This window comes from Xiphophorus couchianus, chromosome 24 (genome assembly GCF_001444195.1).
Source record: "Xiphophorus couchianus chromosome 24, X_couchianus-1.0, whole genome shotgun sequence".
Lineage (NCBI taxonomy): Eukaryota > Metazoa > Chordata > Actinopteri > Cyprinodontiformes > Poeciliidae > Xiphophorus > Xiphophorus couchianus.
In genome coordinates, this window is record NC_040251.1 from 1,030,371 (window position 1) to 1,050,328 (window position 19,958).

The window sequence follows — 19,958 nt, forward strand, 5'->3', positions numbered from 1 at the left end:
GTTTCTGTCCGTGGGGAACTCGAGCTGAAATCCTGAATCATCAACAACAAAAAATGAGTATGAGGAAGACTTCAAGCTCAAAACCAAACCACGTTCATACAGTAAGTCCAATCCACACTTTGATCAGAAACAGGAAAAACACGCCAACCTCAGTCTGTGTCAGTTACTGCTGGACAAAACTGAGGTTTGGGTTTCACTAGAAGGATCTTTACAGAGTTGCATAAACTGGAATATGCTGAAACAGAAAACGTACAACTTTGACAAACACATTTCTTTTTCTCTCAGTATTATCACGACCCCACCACTAGGGGGCCTCTGATGTAAAACACATGCAAAATGCATCTCAATTCCTCCAAACTTGCTTGATTAAGATCTCAAACTACAATCTCGTTTGTTTTATGTAACAAACACAAGTTATTCATTAAATATTACTGAAAGTCACTCCCAGTTTTTACAACTTAACAATATATACATATTTTTTCTAATCTAATGAATTGATTAAGACAAAAAATGTCCCTCAGAGTCCAACTGCACACAGGTGTGGCTGGTCCGCCAATCAGCTGCCAGAGAAAAAACGGTTTTTTTTTCAGAGCCAACAAAACATTTTAAGGTGCTTTCAGGAGAACTTGATTTTCCAGTTACGACATCACAAAGACGTTGCTTAGATTTTCCCCTGCTTGATCACTGAATATGGCTGCTTGATAAATACATTGATATGTGTTATGTAATAAGCCGACTCCGCTAGACAATCCAAAGTGGCTGCAATGCTTTCGCCTCTCCTTTTTGGTTGATATTTGCAAAATGTATATTATTTTTTGAATACATTAAATATTAAAATATTTTGAATTTAAAATCTTGTCTATTTTATGAATCAAACCTCTTAGATAACTTCTTTTTTTTTTTATTTTTATGGCGGTTGGCAAACAACTTATAAGTGCATTACCGCCACCTTCCAGATTGGAGTATGGATCGTTTACCTATTATAATCACCCCATAATGCCAGTTCTTCTTAGAAAACAAAAAATACTGCTAAAAACTACATCCCCAGATGATCTCTGAAACAATTCCCTAATATCTAATTTATTTTTATTCCTACTTAAATCTCTAAGTAACACCTGTCTTTCCTGAACATATTTATTACATTCTAAAAAAAAAATATGTTGGACTGTTTCTAATTTTCCACAATAGTTACAACAACCTGTACTATGCTTATTAATTATTTTAAGAGTACTATTTAATCCTGTATTTCCAAAGCTTATTCTAGATATAACATCTTCTTTTTAATTCTATTACATTTCCTTAATTCCCCAACTTCTTTTTGAATACTACAATAAAACCTAGCATTGAATCCTCTATCCCACTGGTTTTGCCATTTCTTCTTGATATACATTTTAATAATATTCTTTACCTCATTTTTACTTATTTTAACATTTAAATCAACAATATTCTTTTTTGCAGCACTCTTAGCAAAACTATCAGCCAACTAATTTCCTACCACACCAATGTGGGCAGGGATCCAAACTAGTTTAACATGAGAACCATCATTTTTAATCCTAAATATTGAGTGACTGATATCCAATATAATATCTTGTCTTGATTCTGAATTTATCTCTAGAATACTTATTAATGCACTACTTGAATCTGAACAAATTTAAACCTCCCTCTCTCTTGTTTCCTCAATCCACTCTAAAGCCATTAGAATAGCCATTAATTCACCTGTACACTGTCAATTTATCTGTTATTGTCATGAAATGGTGGTGAGGCAGACGCTTGTAGACTCAGGTAAAGATGAAATGAAGGTAGTTTAAGTGCTTTGTGCATTGAAGTTCCCACACCAAACTATTTTCCCTGTCCAGTCTCTAGGATTGTTTCAAGTTTGAACTTTTCTAATTGTTTACAAGGATTGTAATAATTTATTATTTTAATATTCCCATCATTTGTCCAAATTTCTACAGCAATAATTTCTAAATCTGATATTATTTGGAGCTGAATACATTTTATATTTTCCTTTACAAATATGGCACAGCCTCCCATTTATTCTGTTTTTATGCAAGATTGAGTAAACATGAACACTAAACTGCAATGACGACTTGAGCCATGTTTCTTGAATACATATTATGTCTGGTTTTGTATTTAGATTATTAATGAAGCCTTTAAATTCCTGACCATTAGCTATTAAACTTTGAGCGTTCCATTGTAATATTAGAATTATGTGATGATTTGAGAAGCCTCATTTTCAGATGATCCTTCTTCATGGATTTTATCCCAAGATAAATCTTTGGCATTAAAAAACTTTCCAATGTAATATTACACTGATTATTGTCTGCAATTCTTTCATAATTTGTTTGTGGATCATTATCATTATTCTTCACTTCTCTCACTGCTTCAGCATAAGTAATTCTCTTATCAGTTTTAACTTTTTGAATTTCAGCTGCCTCTTTTCTTACCATGCACCCTGCATATGCTGCAGTTTGACTTCCTCCACTGTTAAAACATTTAACAGGATTATTTCCACACTCACCATAAGGATGTTCACTTCCACACTTACCATATCTCTGTTTCCCTTTACAAACGTTTGCAGTATGTCCATACTTATCAGGTCAAACCACATAGTGCAATACGATATCACTGGTCAATCTATCCGCCAAATTCTTATATTTTTTTTGTGTTGTATTTAGATTTATTTATATTCTTATATTCTATATTCTTATTCCTTGTTTCTTGCATAATTTAAGGTTTTTCTTGCATAATTTAAGGTTTTGGTTACTCACATTTAGTGTGTACCTTAGTATTTAATTTGTATTTTTGTATTCTTTTGCACTTTTGCTTACTGTGTGTTATCTTTGTTTTTTGCCTGGGAGCTGCTGGTAACTTCAATTTCCTGAGGGCGTCTTCCCAAGGGATCAATAAAGTACAAGTCTAAGTCTAAGTCTAATACCGTTGACACTTATAATATCTGAGAGGTGGTGGAATATAAGCTCTTATACACTGCTCAAAAAAATAAAGGGAACACTTAAACAGGTGTTTAACACTTAAAGTGTTCCCTTTATTTTTTTGAGCAGTATATTAAAGCTCATGTAACCAATCATCACCTTATCAGGCAGAACTCTATCTTTGAAATCCAGTAGTAGATGTACTGTCCATTTTCTCCCCACTCCTAAAAGCCTGTAATCGCTTGATGCCTGTAATCTCTCCTCCTTTTATTATTTTCTTTAGCTCCTCCAAGTTTCTCCTACAGGAATCCCTCATATTACCCCTTTTACTCCTCTTTCTTCCCCAACTACCTTTCTTTCCAGCATTTCTTTTTTACACACCATTTGTAATTTTAGGGCCTTATTCTTTTGCTCAGCATTTTTACAAATGATAAATAGGCTTCCATCCCTTAAGACTTTAGCTAGTTCTACATCTCCAATAACTTTCTTTAATCCATTTGACAAACTGATAGGATTTACTCCAATCATATCCTGTCCAGCCCTAAATTTTAATGACTATAAAATCTTCCTTCATTATTTTCTTTATTATTTCAACTCTTTCTTCCTCATCCTCAAGAGATCTTTTACCAACATTTAGTCCCTTTTTAACCTTATCTTTTCCCCCTCTTCTATTTTCTACCACAGACCATCCTGTGTCCATATTTTCATCTTCTGAAAGCCCCCCACTACAACCAGCCATCTTGATCCACTCACAATCCAGATTATGCCAAAAACCACCTTTAAATTCAACTTATTACTCGCCAGATAACGTTTAATCGCTTTCACTTTTAAAAAAAAAACGTGTTCTCCAGCCACTCCACACCCTACTCTCCTCGCCCTTCCCCAACCAACCACCTCTTAGATAACAATTTTAAGTGACCTCTTTATAGCTTTGAGGCAGGTGTTTGTCTTAGACTGTAGGTACCCTCGGGTGCCCTCTGCTGGCGTAAATGCGCTAAGCAGAAGCCTAGTTTGGTGCTGCCAATGTCTTTTTTCTACATTTGCAAAATAAAGGGAGCACACTGCTGACTGGCATTTGTAGAAAAAGTTAAAATTATAAACATTTTTTAATTTTATTGAGAGTTCAGTCAAAAAAAAACCCAAATATGTTAAAACAGGAAATTGGACTTTATTTTAATTTTTTTTAATCACTTTTTGGCCCAAATATGTCAGACTAGGGCTTGACACACAATGAGAGGTTGATCATTTTGTGTCAGAGCATCTTCCTCAAATTTTCATAGTCAAAGAGACGGCTATCTGCACCAGTAGGATTATAAAATGTCTGTATGTAAAATGAGGTTGGTTTTGTAATATTTCTAAACGTTTTCCACCTATTATATATATATATATATATATATATATATATATATATATATTCTGAAAATTTCAACTCAACTCAAAGAAGATCAGTTGATGCAAACATGTAGAAACTGGTACTGTAACCACTTGGTTAAATGACTTCTCACACCATCGAGTGAAGAAACTGTCTGCTTACGAAGCAACACTGATTGACAATCAATTCCACATGCTGTGGTGCAAATAGAATCTGGAGGCTGGAGGCGCTACCAGGAGACAGGCCAGTACACCAGGAGACGTGGAGGAGGCCGTAGGAGGGCAACAACCCAGCAGCAGGACCGCTACCTCCGCCTTTGTGCAAGGAAGAGCAGGAGGAGCAGGAGGAGCAGGAGGAGCAGGAAGAGCAGGAGGAGCAGGAGGAGCCCCGCCTGAGCCCCTGCAAAATGACCTCCAGCAGGCCACAAATGTGCATGTGTCTGCAAAAACGGCTAGAAACCGACTCCATGAGGCACGTTAACTAACTTTTGAGTCAAAAGAAACAAGTTGAAATGTTATTTAGACAGAAAATAAAGCAAGTGGTGCTATTTAATTAATAATAACATTGCTAGATGTACTTGAATCTTAACTTCCGTTGTCAAACAACAATATTACATATTTCCGGTGTTTTTATTTTGAAGGAGCATCAGGGTACAGAAAAATAAAAAATATAATTATTAAGGATACACGTCAGCTTGTTGAGATCACAGCAATAAAAAAATCTAACAACATTTCTTTAGAAATAATATGAAATAATATGATTTTAAAAATCCATGTTTTTAAAATGTTATATTGTTATGATTGACCAATATTTTTATTTCAGATGTCGTTTGCGCCTGAGCTTTATCCGTCTACTGCCATCCAGTGGTAGTGGCCCGCAACTACATTCTAAAATCTTTAGATGAGATTATTAATACATTTATAAACGCTTATTTATAAGCTGGAGAAAATATGCTACTATTCAGCACCAATGTGTGGATTTGCACCTGCCGATAATCAGAGTTTGTGTCAGGTCTAAATACCTATTAAAGACAAATTAAACAAACACAGGAAAGACAAGAGAGTTAGATTCTTTGTACTCGCGAGGAGAACGGACAGGGACATGTATTCAGTTACAAATCTCCAACCGCTCTGAAACACATTTGTCCGCTCCTCGCTTTTTATTACTTCTAGAATTCCTCTTACATTGGGTGCTGCAACTCTCAAAGGGCGGGGGAAACAATTCATCACATAGTTGCAGCGCTAATGACAATCACTATCTAGACACATGTTATCTACACACTAGATTCTTCTGTTCCAGGCACGGCGTCGAGCAGAACAAGTTGTATGTCTTCACGGCGACAGCTTTATTGCTATCTAACAGACAAAGGAAAGCAGAGTTTCTTGCAAGGCAATAAACTCTGCTGGGAGTAGTTGTCACTGCTATCGCTCAGGAAGGCCTCACTGCTCTCTTTCCCAGGGAGGCCTCAGGAAGGAAATCAAAGTTATTCAACACACAGAAACATTACTTATACTAAGAGTAAAGAGAAAAAGCATATAAGTAAACATTATCTAAATGTAACTACAAGGCTACATGATACAACGAATATTTGATAATACTAGTAATACAATTTACCCAACAGTTTGTGTGTAAAACACTAAACTTTTTAAAAAATCCTGCGATTTCATGATAGAAAAAAAAAATCGAAATACCTTCAAATAATATGACTGGAAATACTTAAAATTATACTGAGAGTAATTTTTTTTAAGATGCTATGAACATAAATGTATATTTTTGATGGAAAACAGATGTTTACTCCTCCCCGTCTCTCGCTTCATACACGTGCTCGTCTTGTCTGATGCCTGAAACTTATTAGTATCAAGAGTCTAAACTTCATTGTTTTTGTTCAATAAGAAACCAGTCTGTAACATGGAAATAACAAATTCCTTCATTTTTTTTATTGGTTTAATCCGAGAAAAATATCATGTCCATTCCAGAGGACGAATTAAAAACTTGAAATAAGGCAAGAGAGCCACCTGGTGGACATCAGACAGTAGTTCACTCATCATAAAACTCAATGCAGTAAAAACAGATATTTACTTCTGCTTTATTAAAGAACACAATAAAAAAAATTTTTTCGCCATCATCTAACATTAAGTTGAACAAAATGTTCTAGTTGCTGAGTTGAGAGTTTTTAATGATGGGAAAAAAATTAAATAAAATTACAGATCCCTATAAAAGAGAAAGGAACATGGAACTGATGGACGAGAAAGAGAAGTGTAACTGAAGAGTCCAGCAATGAGCAATGAGAACCAGCGAGCTTTTGTACTGCGGCAGGAGTAGAAAATGACAGATAAACCAGATGAACCAATCAAAGTTGATGTTGTACAGCTGAGGCAAGCAGAAAACGGAGAAACTGAGAGAGGAAGTCCAGGTACAGAAACTACAACTGAGATAAACTACAAATCAAGTGGAAAAGATCAACAGTGATCTCAGAGAACTAAATCCAATTGCACAAATAACAGAACACAACAAAAAACGAAACACAAAGGAATTAGCTTATATGGCAACAACATTCAAACATTAATGAATACAAGGAAATTTACTGAGTATGGCAAGATGTATTGAACATAAATAAACCACAAGGAAATTACCATAAACACAAATTAAATGACAGCCAAGGGCAGTGAAGGCAAATTTGTCTGTTCAAGTGAAAATATTTGAATAGTCAGAATTAATTTGACAGCTGTGCAAGATGCCTGTTGAATAAAGTGAATTTTCCTTCTGAGTGTAGGAGCTGTACGGCTCAATTTCAGTCAAATCCTGCAGAACAAAACACGTTGTAGAAGTTTAAGACATGCTTAAAATCTGCATGTGTAAATAAAATCAAATGCAAATTACCTCCTCTAGATTATGTCTGCATGATTCTGGTTGCCCTCTGTTGGGAAATACAACAGTTATAAATAATCGGATTATTATTACAGTGACTTATATAAGACAGGAATTGAAAGTAGAGCTCAGTCTCTCAGCGCTACAATAACTCAAGTGAAGACAGAAACGGCATGAGACAGCGGCCGGATTTATTCTTAACTACAGACAAAAAAACAATTCTTTCGTTAAAAAGATATTGCTGATGCTGTGAACATGAGTCTGAGTAAAAAAAGAAAAAGGAAATTATGAATATTGAATTAGGTTTTCACCGATGTTGATGTCTTCTGTAAATAAATCCCAGAATAACTGAAACTATGATAACTAATAAAGCTGCAGCAGTCAAAGCAGAAGGAAGAGTCACTCCTACAGACTGGCTCCAAACTCCATCTGATAGATTATTATTAGGAAATGAGTCTATTGGAAATAAAGCAAACATTGTTAGAGAATAAATAGTTACTGTAAGTTTGATAGAAGGAATATAAAATGTGCTCACCATTAACTGTGATGCTGAGATGAAGAAAATATGTTCCATCAAGATTTGAACACTGACAGGAATAGTTCCCACTATCAGCTGCTGTTAAACTGGTCAGGTGCAGAAACACAGTTTGATTCCTGGTTTTTAGTGAGAACCTGGAGTCACACTCATGAACAAAGTCACCTTCGTCCTTGTACCGTAAACTGCATCCCTCTTTGCCGTTATTCTCCGTTCTGATCCTACACACAATCAACATGATGATATTTGATGTTTCGTTGGTGCAGATTGGAGTGAAATCAGATTCTTGCCAGATTGTTTTCACAAGAGTTTCTGCAAGCAGGAAAGAACAATGAATGAAAAATAGTCTGATTGCTGTAAGAGTGGAATTTTAAAATAATAGAGCAGATGAAATTAAGGTTAACAGAAACCTTATAGAACACCAGTTCACCAGTTCTGAAAGTTTATAGTGAAAAACAATTCAAGATTCAATTGAAAGAAAATTAGACTTTGTACATTACCTTCAGCATCCAAAAAGCACACAAAACATGGCAATAGCAGTAAAAGGCCGACTCTCACTGCATCCATCTGACCAGCTTATCGATGCAACATCTGCTGCTGCTCTGAACTGAGGTCGTCTCAACTGTCCTCTGAACTTTTATTGGGCGACTCAAGCCACAAATTCTCATCTCTCAAAGTGGTTCAAGAGGATGTGACACTTTTTCTGGAAGGGAAATGCGTCTGCATGACGGCTTCACTTTGAAACAACAGAACACAAACCAGAATTATCTCTGCACATCTCAGCATTACAGTTTGAATGTCATGATGGGTCAGAGGTTTGTTTAAAAATCAAAAACAATCAACTACTACGGTTACTAGCAATTAGAACATGTATTTTCTGCACCATCTTAAGTCAGAACAAAGCTAGGGGCGTGACGGCATGTTGTCATGACAGATGGGACTTCCTGCCTTGTTTTCTGCAACAATTCGGTGTTTGTAAGATCTAAATGTCATGTTTGCTTTGTGGTCTTCACACTTTACCAGTCTAGACTGTCAGACTAAAATATCCAGGAAACCTTGTTTACGGCGCAGCTACTTCATCTTCAACACGACCTAATATCCTCTAGAGGTCCATTTGTAGAACTGCAGGGTTGCTTGGGTAAACGTAAAGCATCAAAAAAGCATATTTTTGTGTGTCCATGCGTATGCATCCAGGCGCATACACACGGACAGCTTGGTGAGCAAAACCTTAGATAATTACAACATTCTATTTAAATATACTATATACGTATATATATATATACATATATATATATATATTAATCCTGATACTGATGGTCACTTGTTTTTATTTTTTTGTACTTTAATTGTGTTATACTTTAATTCCCTCACAAGTGCTCACATGTGTGCACACACCCCACACACCCACCCACCCATACACACGCACCCACCCACGCACACACACACACACACACGAATGGCTTGGTGAGCAGCACTGTCATGGGGCCTCCCCCCAAAAGTCACGAGAATGAATCCTGTGCTGTCGTTTACATCATATCAATCAACCCCTGATAGAGACCCAATTGAGATGATCAGAAATTTAAAGAGCCACACGTGTCATGCATGATGATCGGCGGTCATGAGAGTCTTCCTGATGGCTGGGGCCTGTCCCACTTCAGGCAGTATATCAGAAAGACCTTCTGTTTAAAAACCGGAGGTAGTTACAACATCCAAATCTATTTCAATATACTATATTGTCTATACTATATTGTCCAACTGGAAACTGTGGTGGAGAGGAGGACACTGAAGAAGGTTCTGTCTATTATGGACAATAAACAGCACCCTCTCCACCACATAGTGGACAGACAGCGGAGCTCCTTCTCACATAGGCTGCTCCAGCTCCGCTGTCGTAGGGATAGATACAGGAAATCCTTCCTGCCACATGCCATCTCACTGTACAATAAAAGCTAAATCATTGTTCTGCACTAATCAGTCCAATTTCGCACAACTGCACTGTGGCACACTTGCTGTACATATATTTACATATACATACTGTATCTGCATTTTTTGAATCTTTGCAAGGACTGCTCTAAGCTGCTTTTTATATTGACAGCATGTTAGTTTTTATTTTTATTTTTATTTTGTCTACAATTGCTACTCAGTGGTGGTTGTTGTGTGTCTTGTCTCTATGCTGTAACTGCGAAATAATTTCCCTGCTGGGATGAATAAAGTAATTCTATTCTATTCTATATTGTATATTACTATTGATTTTCTAACACCGAACCCCTTGTCTCTGCTTCTATTGGGGGGGATCATGTGACCGAAAATTAAAATCAATTAGTCACGGGTCATTAATCACCCATCAATCACTCCCCGATTAAATTTTGACAGAAGGTTGCTTATATAGTTTTTTAACGTGGTTATGGCTGGTCAGGGTCTAACCAAATATGACTTTCAACTTTTTTGTTGGCCTATTTTTGTGTGGCATCAATCAGCTACAACAAAATGTGTCTTTCTAGGTTAGCATCATTCTACAGTGATTACATTTGTGAAGGCTGCAGGTTTACTTGATGATCTGTGTCATTCTGCAAGGTCGGTCCTTCATTTGTGTTTTCAGTTTTGCTTCCTTGAGTTGTAAAGTCACAAACGTTTAACTCACAAGGAATCCAAAACCAATCTTTGCAAATATTGGTGAACCACATGACAGTTAAACAGGTTCTGTCACCTCAGTCAGAGAACATAATGGCAACAAGTTGACTTTTCAAATAATCTGGTGGTTTGAGGCCTCTGGGTAAACTGACCTGTTGACAAGTCAGCTTAACCTCAATTAGCTTAACTGCTTCCTCTAAGTTTCTTTGACTCTTCTGTTGTAATTTAGCCATTTTTTAAGTCCTGTTTTAAAAGAGAAAACAGTTCCTGACTATATCTGGTGATCAGGAAGCTAAAGAGCTAAACCGCAGTTTAACCTTAGCGGAACATAGGCTGAAAGTGAAGGCTAAGGGCTGTTAGCGCCCCTCTGAAGGATTTTGTTCAGCCTTTAGCCACAATTCAAGAAGATGGCGGCACTGCTAAAAGATTTATATAGATTTATAATATTTTCTACATTTTCTAAATTCTCTTGTTCCTGCCACTCTCCACCATTGTTTTGCCGTGGATAAATACAGCAATTGCTGACGCCTTCTTGTTGCTAAGTGTAGATGTCAAAGATTTATAGAGTCCCATTTAACAACAACAACAAAAATAGACTGCCTTAATATTTCATTAAAAGACAAAAGTAAGACAAAAAATAAAGGAATTCTTGTGCATTTTCTTAAAATTTATTTTTGGCTGCGAGTCCTTTTCACTCGGATGATTTTGGCCATCATGACAAAAACGTTTGGACACCACTGCATATCAGTGATGTCATATAAACCATGCATTTTCAAGCAAGACAAATGAAAACCATAATACACCAGTACATAAATAATAAGTACATTTTATATGTACATACGTCCTGACCCGTGCAGAAAATGTATTAATAGTGTTTTAACAACTTTGCAAAAATAGAAATAGTACCTTCTGTTCATAACACAGTTGATAAAGATGTGAGAATGTAACAGATTCTGTTACCAGAGGTAAATTTACATACATCATCTTAGCTTAATTAATACAGTAAAACATAAGAAAATTCAGCCTGATGTAAATCAAACTGTATTTATCCTGATAGATTATTAGTTTTCATAAATATTCCTGTTCCTTTCCAGATTTTCCAGGTCACCGGTTACATTGTTCTTGGCCGAGTTTGTGTGAGCTTCATGCTGATCGTGACCTGAGGAGACGGTTTGATAGAGGTCTCTGGATAGCCGCTGGAGATTCACGTACAGCTCATTCAAATTATCGTCATCCTAAACAACAATAATAAAAAAAACATTAAAAACAATTTTGAAGCAAAATACCCTTAATCAAGACAGACATCAATCTACGTCGCTCCTTAGTGAAAATCTCTCAAGAACTGATAAATCTAATTACTAGAAAGCAGAAATTGACAAGAACATACTATTTATTTATTTATTCATTTATTTATTTTCTCTAATTCACATTTGCAACAGTTTCTTGTCACAGTTTCAGCACAACGAGCATTAATGTTTGTATGCATATTTTAAGCGTTTTTTCCTGTATCTATGGTTCTCTGCATTAGTGCAACAGTGCCATCTTGTGGTTATTTTCTATAGTACATGAATACTTTTGTTACGTAGATGAATTTAGTTCATCATTTTGTCCTTGCAGCTAAAACAGTCTATTTATTGAACCAGAATTAATGAAGGATTTGTTCTGACTGTAGTTTATGTTAATGCACCAAACAGATACACAGACTTTTATTTATTTCTGAGGATTCAACAGCCATGTCAAACTCTTATTTATTCAATACGTTTTATATACAGATGAAACCAGAAGTGTGTGTGAAAAACACGTACACCTTCTTTTTTTCACCGTCTGAAATTAAGTCAGGTCAAATGTCTTATTTTAGGTCTATTAGAATAACCAAAATTATTTAGATTTCCTAAACATCACAATAATAATATCTGGTCTTATATCTTTAAACATCTACAGCTCCTGTTCTGAGAGGTGTGCCACAGGGTTCTATTTTGGGCCCTGTGATTTTCTCCTTGTCCGTTGCCACTTGGATCTATTATCAAACTCCACAATGTCAACTTCCCATTGCTATGTACATGATCAGCAAATTCAACTGATCATCTGGGCATTACCTCATTGTTTAAGAGAGAAATCATTCCTGTAAAAATCTGATTTTGAAAACACTGATAAAAAAAAAGTTTTCAGCAGCAATCAGATGGAACAAACTCTCTGTTACGAAAGCAGAAGGAAACTACTTCATGTTGCAACAGACTGAGATGATATATTTTTCTGTCTCTCAGATCTTTCTGATGTTGCCCTGGGCAACCAAACATATGACTCAAATCAAAAACCACAACTGGATGGATGGAAAGATAAATGGAAGACGGGAAAACAAATGAATGTTTGTTTTTCATTCCAGCCAGTTGGAACATACAAGCTTGTAATTTCTAAAATGGTCTGCAAAGTAGAATAGAAAATAGAGAATAAAAAGGAATGCCTGTTCATGTGTTTACTAGTCCTTTTTATGCCATTTGGCAAAAAAAAGGTGTAAATTATAAAATAGTAAATTAGATTTACTCACTATAGAGGCAGCTGATCCATGTACAGATGATCCAGATGTTTTGGATCTTAAAAAAGTGCAAGAATTCAGGATTAGTGTCAAAGTATAATCATCAAAATGTAAAGTTGAGACAAACATTCAAAGAAAAGTTTGTTTTTACTTAAGATAATGGAACAATTATGTTGAAGAAGCAGAAAAATGACATTAAAAATCAACTATTTTAGTTGGAAACCCAAAATCTAAGTAAAATAAGAAACTTTATTGAATCAGTTTCTCACCGATGTGGACGTCTTCTGTGAATAAATACCAGAATGACTGAGACTTTGATAACTAGGAGAACTGCAGCAGAAAGAAGAATCACTCCAGATTGGCTCACAGCTTCATCTGATGAATTCTCATCGGGATTTGAGTCTTTTGGAAGTAAAACAAACATCGTTAGAGAATATATAGCACCTAAAAGTTTGACACAAGCAATGGAAAATGTGCTCACCATTAACTGTGATTCTGAGTTGGAGAAAATGCGTTCCATCAAGATTTGAACACTCACAGGAATAGTTCCCACTATCAGCTGCTGTTAAACTGGTCAGGTGCAGAAACACAGTTTGATTCCTGGTTTTCAGTGAAAACCTGGAGTCACACTCATGAACAAAGTCACCTCCATTCTTATACCGCAGACTGCACTGCTCTCCACCGCTTCTCTCCGTTCTGATCTTACAAATGATCAACATGATGATATTTGATGTTTTGTTGGTGCAGATTGGAGTGAAATCAGATCCTTTCCCAATCGATTTCACAAGAGTCACTACAAACAGTAAAGTTCAATTGATGAGAAATAGTTTCAATGCTGTAATAGTCGATTGACAAAAAATGCAGTAGATGGAAATAAAATGAACAGAAACTGAAATTTCATAGTACAAGACGACTTCAACGCTACCTTTGCCGTCCAAAAGCCACACGAAACATGGCAGAAGCAGTAAAAAGGTGATTCTCATTGCATCCATCTAATTACTCTGCGACTGCAACGTTTGCTGCTGCACTGAACTGAAGCCATCTGAACTCTCTGTACATTTTGGGCGACTCAAACCACAAATTTTCGCCCTTCAAAGTGCTTCACGAGGACGTGACACTTTTTCCGAAAAGGAAACGCTCTTACTTTCACCGCTGCTCTCTGAAACAACAGAGCACACAAACTGCAGGTATATTTGCATTTCGGTTTTAAGCAAACCTTTGACCCAACAGGACTATTAAACAAAAACAATCAACTCTTATTTATATTACCCAGCAGAAAAAGGTACTTTTCTTTACTGTAGCCCCTTATATCAGACAATGACACAGCTAGATGCAAACCTAACCATGCACGTTCTGGTAGGCAGGACTTCCTGCCTCGTTTCCTGTAACTGTAGGGGCTTAATAAGACTAGATAAAATCTAAATGTCATGTTTGCTTTGTTGTCTTCACATATTTTGAGGCTTGACTGTGAGCAGTAAGAGAAGAAAGCGTCCTGGTACAGGTTGATGTAGGTTTGGTCCCTTTTCGTTTCTTAGTGCAACACTTTCACACAAACATGTTCGCAACTAGACAGAAAAATGCATCAGCAGCTGCAAGAGACTGATCTCACTTAATGTAAGTAGTTAACAGACTCTTAACCTCACACTGAAGTTTGTTGCAGTTACTTTTTCCAGTGAGCCACAAATCCTGCCAGAAATATTGTGGTCAATAAAACCACCAGTTACTAAAAATGTGAAGGTAACAAAAACAAAATTGATGAAGAGACGAGTTCAAAGGTCAGCTCATTCTTTAATATACATTTAAAAAAAGGGATTTGTTACTGGGTGAAAATCAGGTGAAGAGCTTCAGCTGTCATCCTTCAGTTAGCAGATTCTGTCCACACAAACCAACGTAGAAGTCGATCACCAAAGAACTGAAATAGCGTCATAATTAGTTTTGCTCAGTTAAACATAGAAAGAAAATTCAACCAATCAGACTTTATTCATCTCAACAGATTATTGGTACAAAGATTTTCATAGATTTTACAAATCCTGTTCCTCTCCAGATTTTCCAGGTCATCGGTTTCAATGTTGTTAGCCGAGTTTGTTTTAGTTTCTTGCTGATGGTGACCTGAAGAAACAGTTTGGTAGATGTCTGCTGTTGGCTGCTGGAGACCTGTGTACAGTTCATCTGTGTTTTCTTCATCCTAAACAATAAAGTAAACAGTAAAGAACAATTTCAAGAACTGTGAAATCTGTTTATTAAAAGGCAGCAACTGATTAAATTCCTTTTATTTGCATGTTTAAACTGCAACAGTTTCTTCTCACAGTTTTGGTATCAAGAAGATGAGAGTTTGTGTGAATATTATGATTGCTTCAGTGACTCAGTTTGGTTACTGCAGCTAGACGTCCGGGGCGCTCAACAGTGTCATCTTGTGGTTATTTTCTGCAACTGCCCAGAAAACAACCACTTAAAAAACCACCACTGGAAGGATGAGTGTAGTGAAAAAAAATGGACATACAGTCAGCTGGAGGCTTCAAGTTTATAATCTCTAAAGTGGTCGGCAAAATTCATAAGATAGAAACATGTTCTACGTGTGTTTTCTAGTCTTCTTTATAACAAATGGCAAAGAAAAAAGTGTTCTGTGACAATGACAACATAAAAATAAATATATTTACTCACTATGGCTGCAGCAGATCTATGCACAGGTGATCCAGGTGTTTCAGATCTTAAACAGGAGCTTTAATACGAGAGGAACCTCAGATTAGTGTAAAAGTTTATTATAATCATCTGGAGGTAGAGTTCAGGCAAATGTATTAAAAAAAACAATTTAGATTCAGGATAATGGAAAAATTATGTTCAAGATGCAAATAAAGACCACAAGTGAAATTTTAAATCAGCAGTTTTAACCGTGAAGCTTGTATTTAGGTAAAAGAACAAACCAGGAATATTGCGTTAGTTTCTCACCGATATTGACGTCTTCTGTGAATAAATCCCAGAATAACTGAAACTATGATAATTAAGAGAACTGCAGCAGTCAAAGCAGAAGGAAGAGTCACTCCTACAGACTGGCTCCAAACTCCATCTGATAGATTATTATTAGGAAATGAGTCTATTGGAAATAAAGCAAACATTGTTAGAGAATAAATAGTTACTGTAAGTTTGATAGAAGGAATATAAAATGTGCTCACCATTAACTGTGATGCTGAGATGAAGAAAATATGTTCCATCAAGATTTGAACACTGACAGGAATAGTTCCCACTATCAGCTGCTGTTAAACTGGTCAGGTGCAGAAACACAGTTTGATTCCTGGTTTTTAGTGAGAACCTGGAGTCACACTCATGAACAAAGTCACCTTCGTCCTTGTACCGTAAACTGCATCCCTCTTTGCCGTTATTCTCCGTTCTGATCCTACACACAATCAACATGATGATATTTGATGTTTTTTTGGTGCAGATTGGAGTGAAATCAGATTCTTGCCAGATTGTTTTTACAAGAGTTTCTGCAAGCAGGAAAGAACAATGAATGAAAAATAGTCTGATTGCTGTAAGAGTGGAATTTTAAAATAATAGAGCAGATGAAATTAAGGTTAACAGAAACCTTATAGAACACCAGTTCACCAGTTCTGAAAGTTTATAGTGAAAAACAATTCAAGATTCAATTGAAAGAAAATTAGACTTTGTACATTACCTTCAGCATCCAAAAAGCACACAAAACATGGCAATAGCAGTAAAAGGCCGACTCTCACTGCATCCATCTGACCAGCTTATCGATGCAACATCTGCTGCTGCTCTGAACTGAGGTCGTCTCAACTGTCCTCTGAACTTTTATTGGGCGACTCAAGCCACAAATTCTCATCTCTCAAAGTGGTTCAAGAGGATGTGACACTTTTTCTGGAAGGGAAATGCGTCTGCATGACGGCTTCACTTTGAAACAACAGAACACAAACCAGAATTATCTCTGCACATCTCAGCATTACAGTTTGAATGTCATGATGGGTCAGAGGTTTGTTTAAAATTCAAGCTATTACTTATATTAGCCATTAAAGAAATGTATTTTAATGTACCGTCGCCTCTTAGATCACACAGAGTTAGTGGCATGACGACATGTTGTCATGGCAGATGGAACTTCCTGCCTTGTTTTCTGCAAAATAGGTGGTTAGCAAAACTGAAGATCTAAATGTCATGTTTGCTTTGTGGTCTTCACATATTTATAATCTTGAATGTGAACTGCTAAGAGAAAAACCATCATGCTGCAGGTCACAAGTCCTGTAGATTAAAATAAACTCACGCTGACACGTTTTTTGCAGTGCAATAAGAGTATTTTTATTTTCCATCTTTATGTTATAAATAGATATTTCTAAATGAATGTATTTTTTCTTTACTGCATTATTAAATACTAGATTAAAAGTATCCAGGCTGAAATATGACTATGATGATTCCGTTGGGACACAGAAACAAAACACCAATTCAGGAAATATACTGAGAAGAGAACAGATTTCTTTTCAAAAGATTAATAGTTTTCTGAAATTTGATTTACTGAGTGTTTCAACAACTTTAAAGAAAAAAATTTAAAGATGTTTCAATGTGGAGCTTTTGTCAAGTAACTATAACATTTATGTAACAAAACAAAAAAAACCCTTTTTGAAATGGTAGAGAAGAGACACCGTGTTCTAGTTCTTGTAGTTCTTGATCAACGCAGTTAAAAAGTGAAAGATGAAAAGATGTCCCATAAAAAACATGAAGATGTCAACTGATGTCTAAATGTGGTTTAAAGGTGGTTGAGGCTGATCATGGTCTAACCAAGCCTGACTCTTAACTTCTTTTTCTAAATTCATGAGGCACCGATCAGCTAAAATGTTTTCAATGTGTTTTTCTACACTAAATAAAAATGAGCAGCATCAAATGTTTATTCCAACCTATTTTTATACAATCCATCATCAGCTTTAGTGCATAGCAATGTGTTGAGCATTTTGGAGATTTTTTTCTTTAGAAATGACCAAAAATAGCAACTTTTCTTTGTGCTTGCTTGGTTGTTTTTGGACATTTATGCAAAAAAAACCCATCATGCCAAGATTTCTGGAAACATGTTAAAGGATGTACATACATATATTATATATTATATATTATATGAACATGCCTTTATAAGGAAGCGAGTGTGGCAAATGACAGCTGAGGAAGAGACAGAAGGCAGATAAACAGAGGGAGAGTCCAGAAAGATGAACTAAAACTCAGAAAAGCAACAAGCCAAGTGAAAAAGAGAGAAATGAAATGAATCCAAATGAACAAAAAAACTAACACAAGAAACTAAGCACAAAGGAACTTATATAACAACAACATTAATAAACACTGGGAAATGAACCGAATACAGCAAGACCCATTCAACATAAATAAATCAGAAGGAAATGATCAGAAATACAAAAGAAAAACATCCAAACACCCAAGAACTGTGATGGTAAATTTATCCATTCATTAGACAATATTTGTAGAGTCAGAATTAATTTGACAGCTGTGCAATATGCCTGTTGAATAAAGTGAATTTTCCTTCTGAGTGTAGGAGATGTACGGCTCAATTTCAGTCAAGTCCTGCAGAACAAAACATGTTGCAGAATAAGCTAAGACGTCTGCATGTGTAAATAAATAAATACATCCTTTGTTTAAATGTAAATTACCTCTTCTAGATGATGAATGCATGACTCCGGTTGCTCTCTGTTGAGAAATAAAACCGTGCAACGGTGGCCTGATTTATTTATTAATTTATTTATTTATTTTACAGAAGAAATACATTTCTTTCTTTTTAAAAAAATATTGCTTATGTTGAGAAACCTAAGTGTAAATAAAAGAAGAAATATTGAATTAGTTTCTCACCGATATTGACGTCTTCTGTAAATAAATCCCAGAATAACTGAAACTATGATAACTAATAAAGCTGCAGCAGTCAAAGCAGAAGGAAGAGTCACTCCTACAGACTGGCTCCAAACTCCATCTGATAGATTATTATTAGGAAATGAGCCTATTGGAAATAAAGCAAACATTGTTAGAGAATAAATAGTTACTGTAAGTTTGATAGAAGGAATATAAAATGTGCTCACCATTAACTGTGATGCTGAGATGGAAAATATGTTCCATCAAGATTTGAACACTGACAGGAATAGTTCCCACTATCAGCTGCTGTTAAACTGGTCAGGTGCAGAAACACAGTTTGATTCCTGGTTTTTAGTGAGAACCTGGAGTCACACTCATGAACAAAGTCACCTCCATTCTTATACCGCAGACTGCACTGCTCTCCACCGCTTCTCTCTGTTCTGATCTTACAAATGATCAACATAATGATATTTGATGTTTCGTTGGTGCAGATTGGAGTGAATTCAGATTCTTTCCAGATTGTTTTTACAAGAGTTTCTGCAAGCAGGAAAGAACAACGAATGAGAAACAGTCTGATTTATGAAACAGTGAAATACAAAGTAAATCAGATCAAAGTACAATTAAAGAGAAATACCCTCTGATTGATTTAAGAAACAAAACTCAAAATTAATTGAAAATAAAGTGTGATTTTTACCTTCAGAGTCCAGATGGCAGCCAAAACATGGCAGAAGCAGTAAAAGGCTGAATCTCACTGCATCCATCTGACCAGCTTATTTCAGCAGAATCTGCTGCTGCACTGAACCAAAGCCGCCTGAACTGTCCTCTAAATCTTTCAGGCTACACAAACCACAAATTCTCATCTCTCAAAACGGTACAAGAGGATGCGACTTTTTTCTCTTTTTTTTTTTTTTTTTTAAAGAAATGCGCCTGCATGACGGCTTCTCTTTGAAACAACAGACCAAACAAACAGGAATCATCTCTGCACAATGAAATTACATTTGTAATGTTAGTTTGCTTAAATGCATAACAATCAACTACTATTGGTATTAACTATTATTGTATTTTTCTGTACTCTAACATGTTAGATTAAACAGCATGTTATGATGTTAGGCAGGACTTCCTGCTTGTTTTGTGCAACAATATGGGGTTAGGAGATCTAAATCTGCTGTTTGCTTTGTGGTCTTCACACTTTTATAATTTTGAATGTGGGCTGTAAAAAGAAGAAAGGTCATGCTACAGCTTTAG

General features: G+C 35.9%; 1 protein-coding gene across 7 annotated transcripts; it reads right to left on the reverse strand.

Annotated features, from left to right (window-relative positions):
* Nucleotides 1-6,220: 6,220 nt before the first annotated feature.
* On the reverse strand, nucleotides 6,221-19,524 carry LOC114140859 (uncharacterized). 7 transcript variants are annotated; one of them, XR_003594704.1, is made up of 8 exons: nucleotides 19,408-19,524; nucleotides 18,941-19,250; nucleotides 15,531-15,960; nucleotides 13,795-15,054; nucleotides 13,351-13,662; nucleotides 13,139-13,271; nucleotides 12,882-12,927; nucleotides 10,989-11,571 (listed from the first exon to the last, which is right to left on the reverse strand). XR_003594704.1 is itself a non-coding variant. In XM_028011125.1 (6 exons), exons 2-6 carry the CDS (start codon nucleotides 13,859-13,861, stop codon nucleotides 11,398-11,400), a joined length of 732 nt encoding a protein of 243 aa, XP_027866926.1. In that variant the 5' UTR covers nucleotides 13,862-15,054; nucleotides 15,176-15,321; the 3' UTR covers nucleotides 10,989-11,397. The 7 variants fall into 7 exon arrangements, 2 of the variants coding, with proteins under 2 accessions (XP_027866926.1, XP_027866927.1); XR_003594705.1 differs by lacking the exons at nucleotides 18,941-19,250; nucleotides 19,408-19,524 and adding exons at nucleotides 16,040-16,351; nucleotides 16,540-16,715; XR_003594703.1 differs by lacking the exons at nucleotides 18,941-19,250; nucleotides 19,408-19,524 and adding an exon at nucleotides 16,540-16,715 and having other exon boundaries at nucleotides 15,531-16,351.
* Nucleotides 19,525-19,958: the final 434 nt, after the last annotated feature.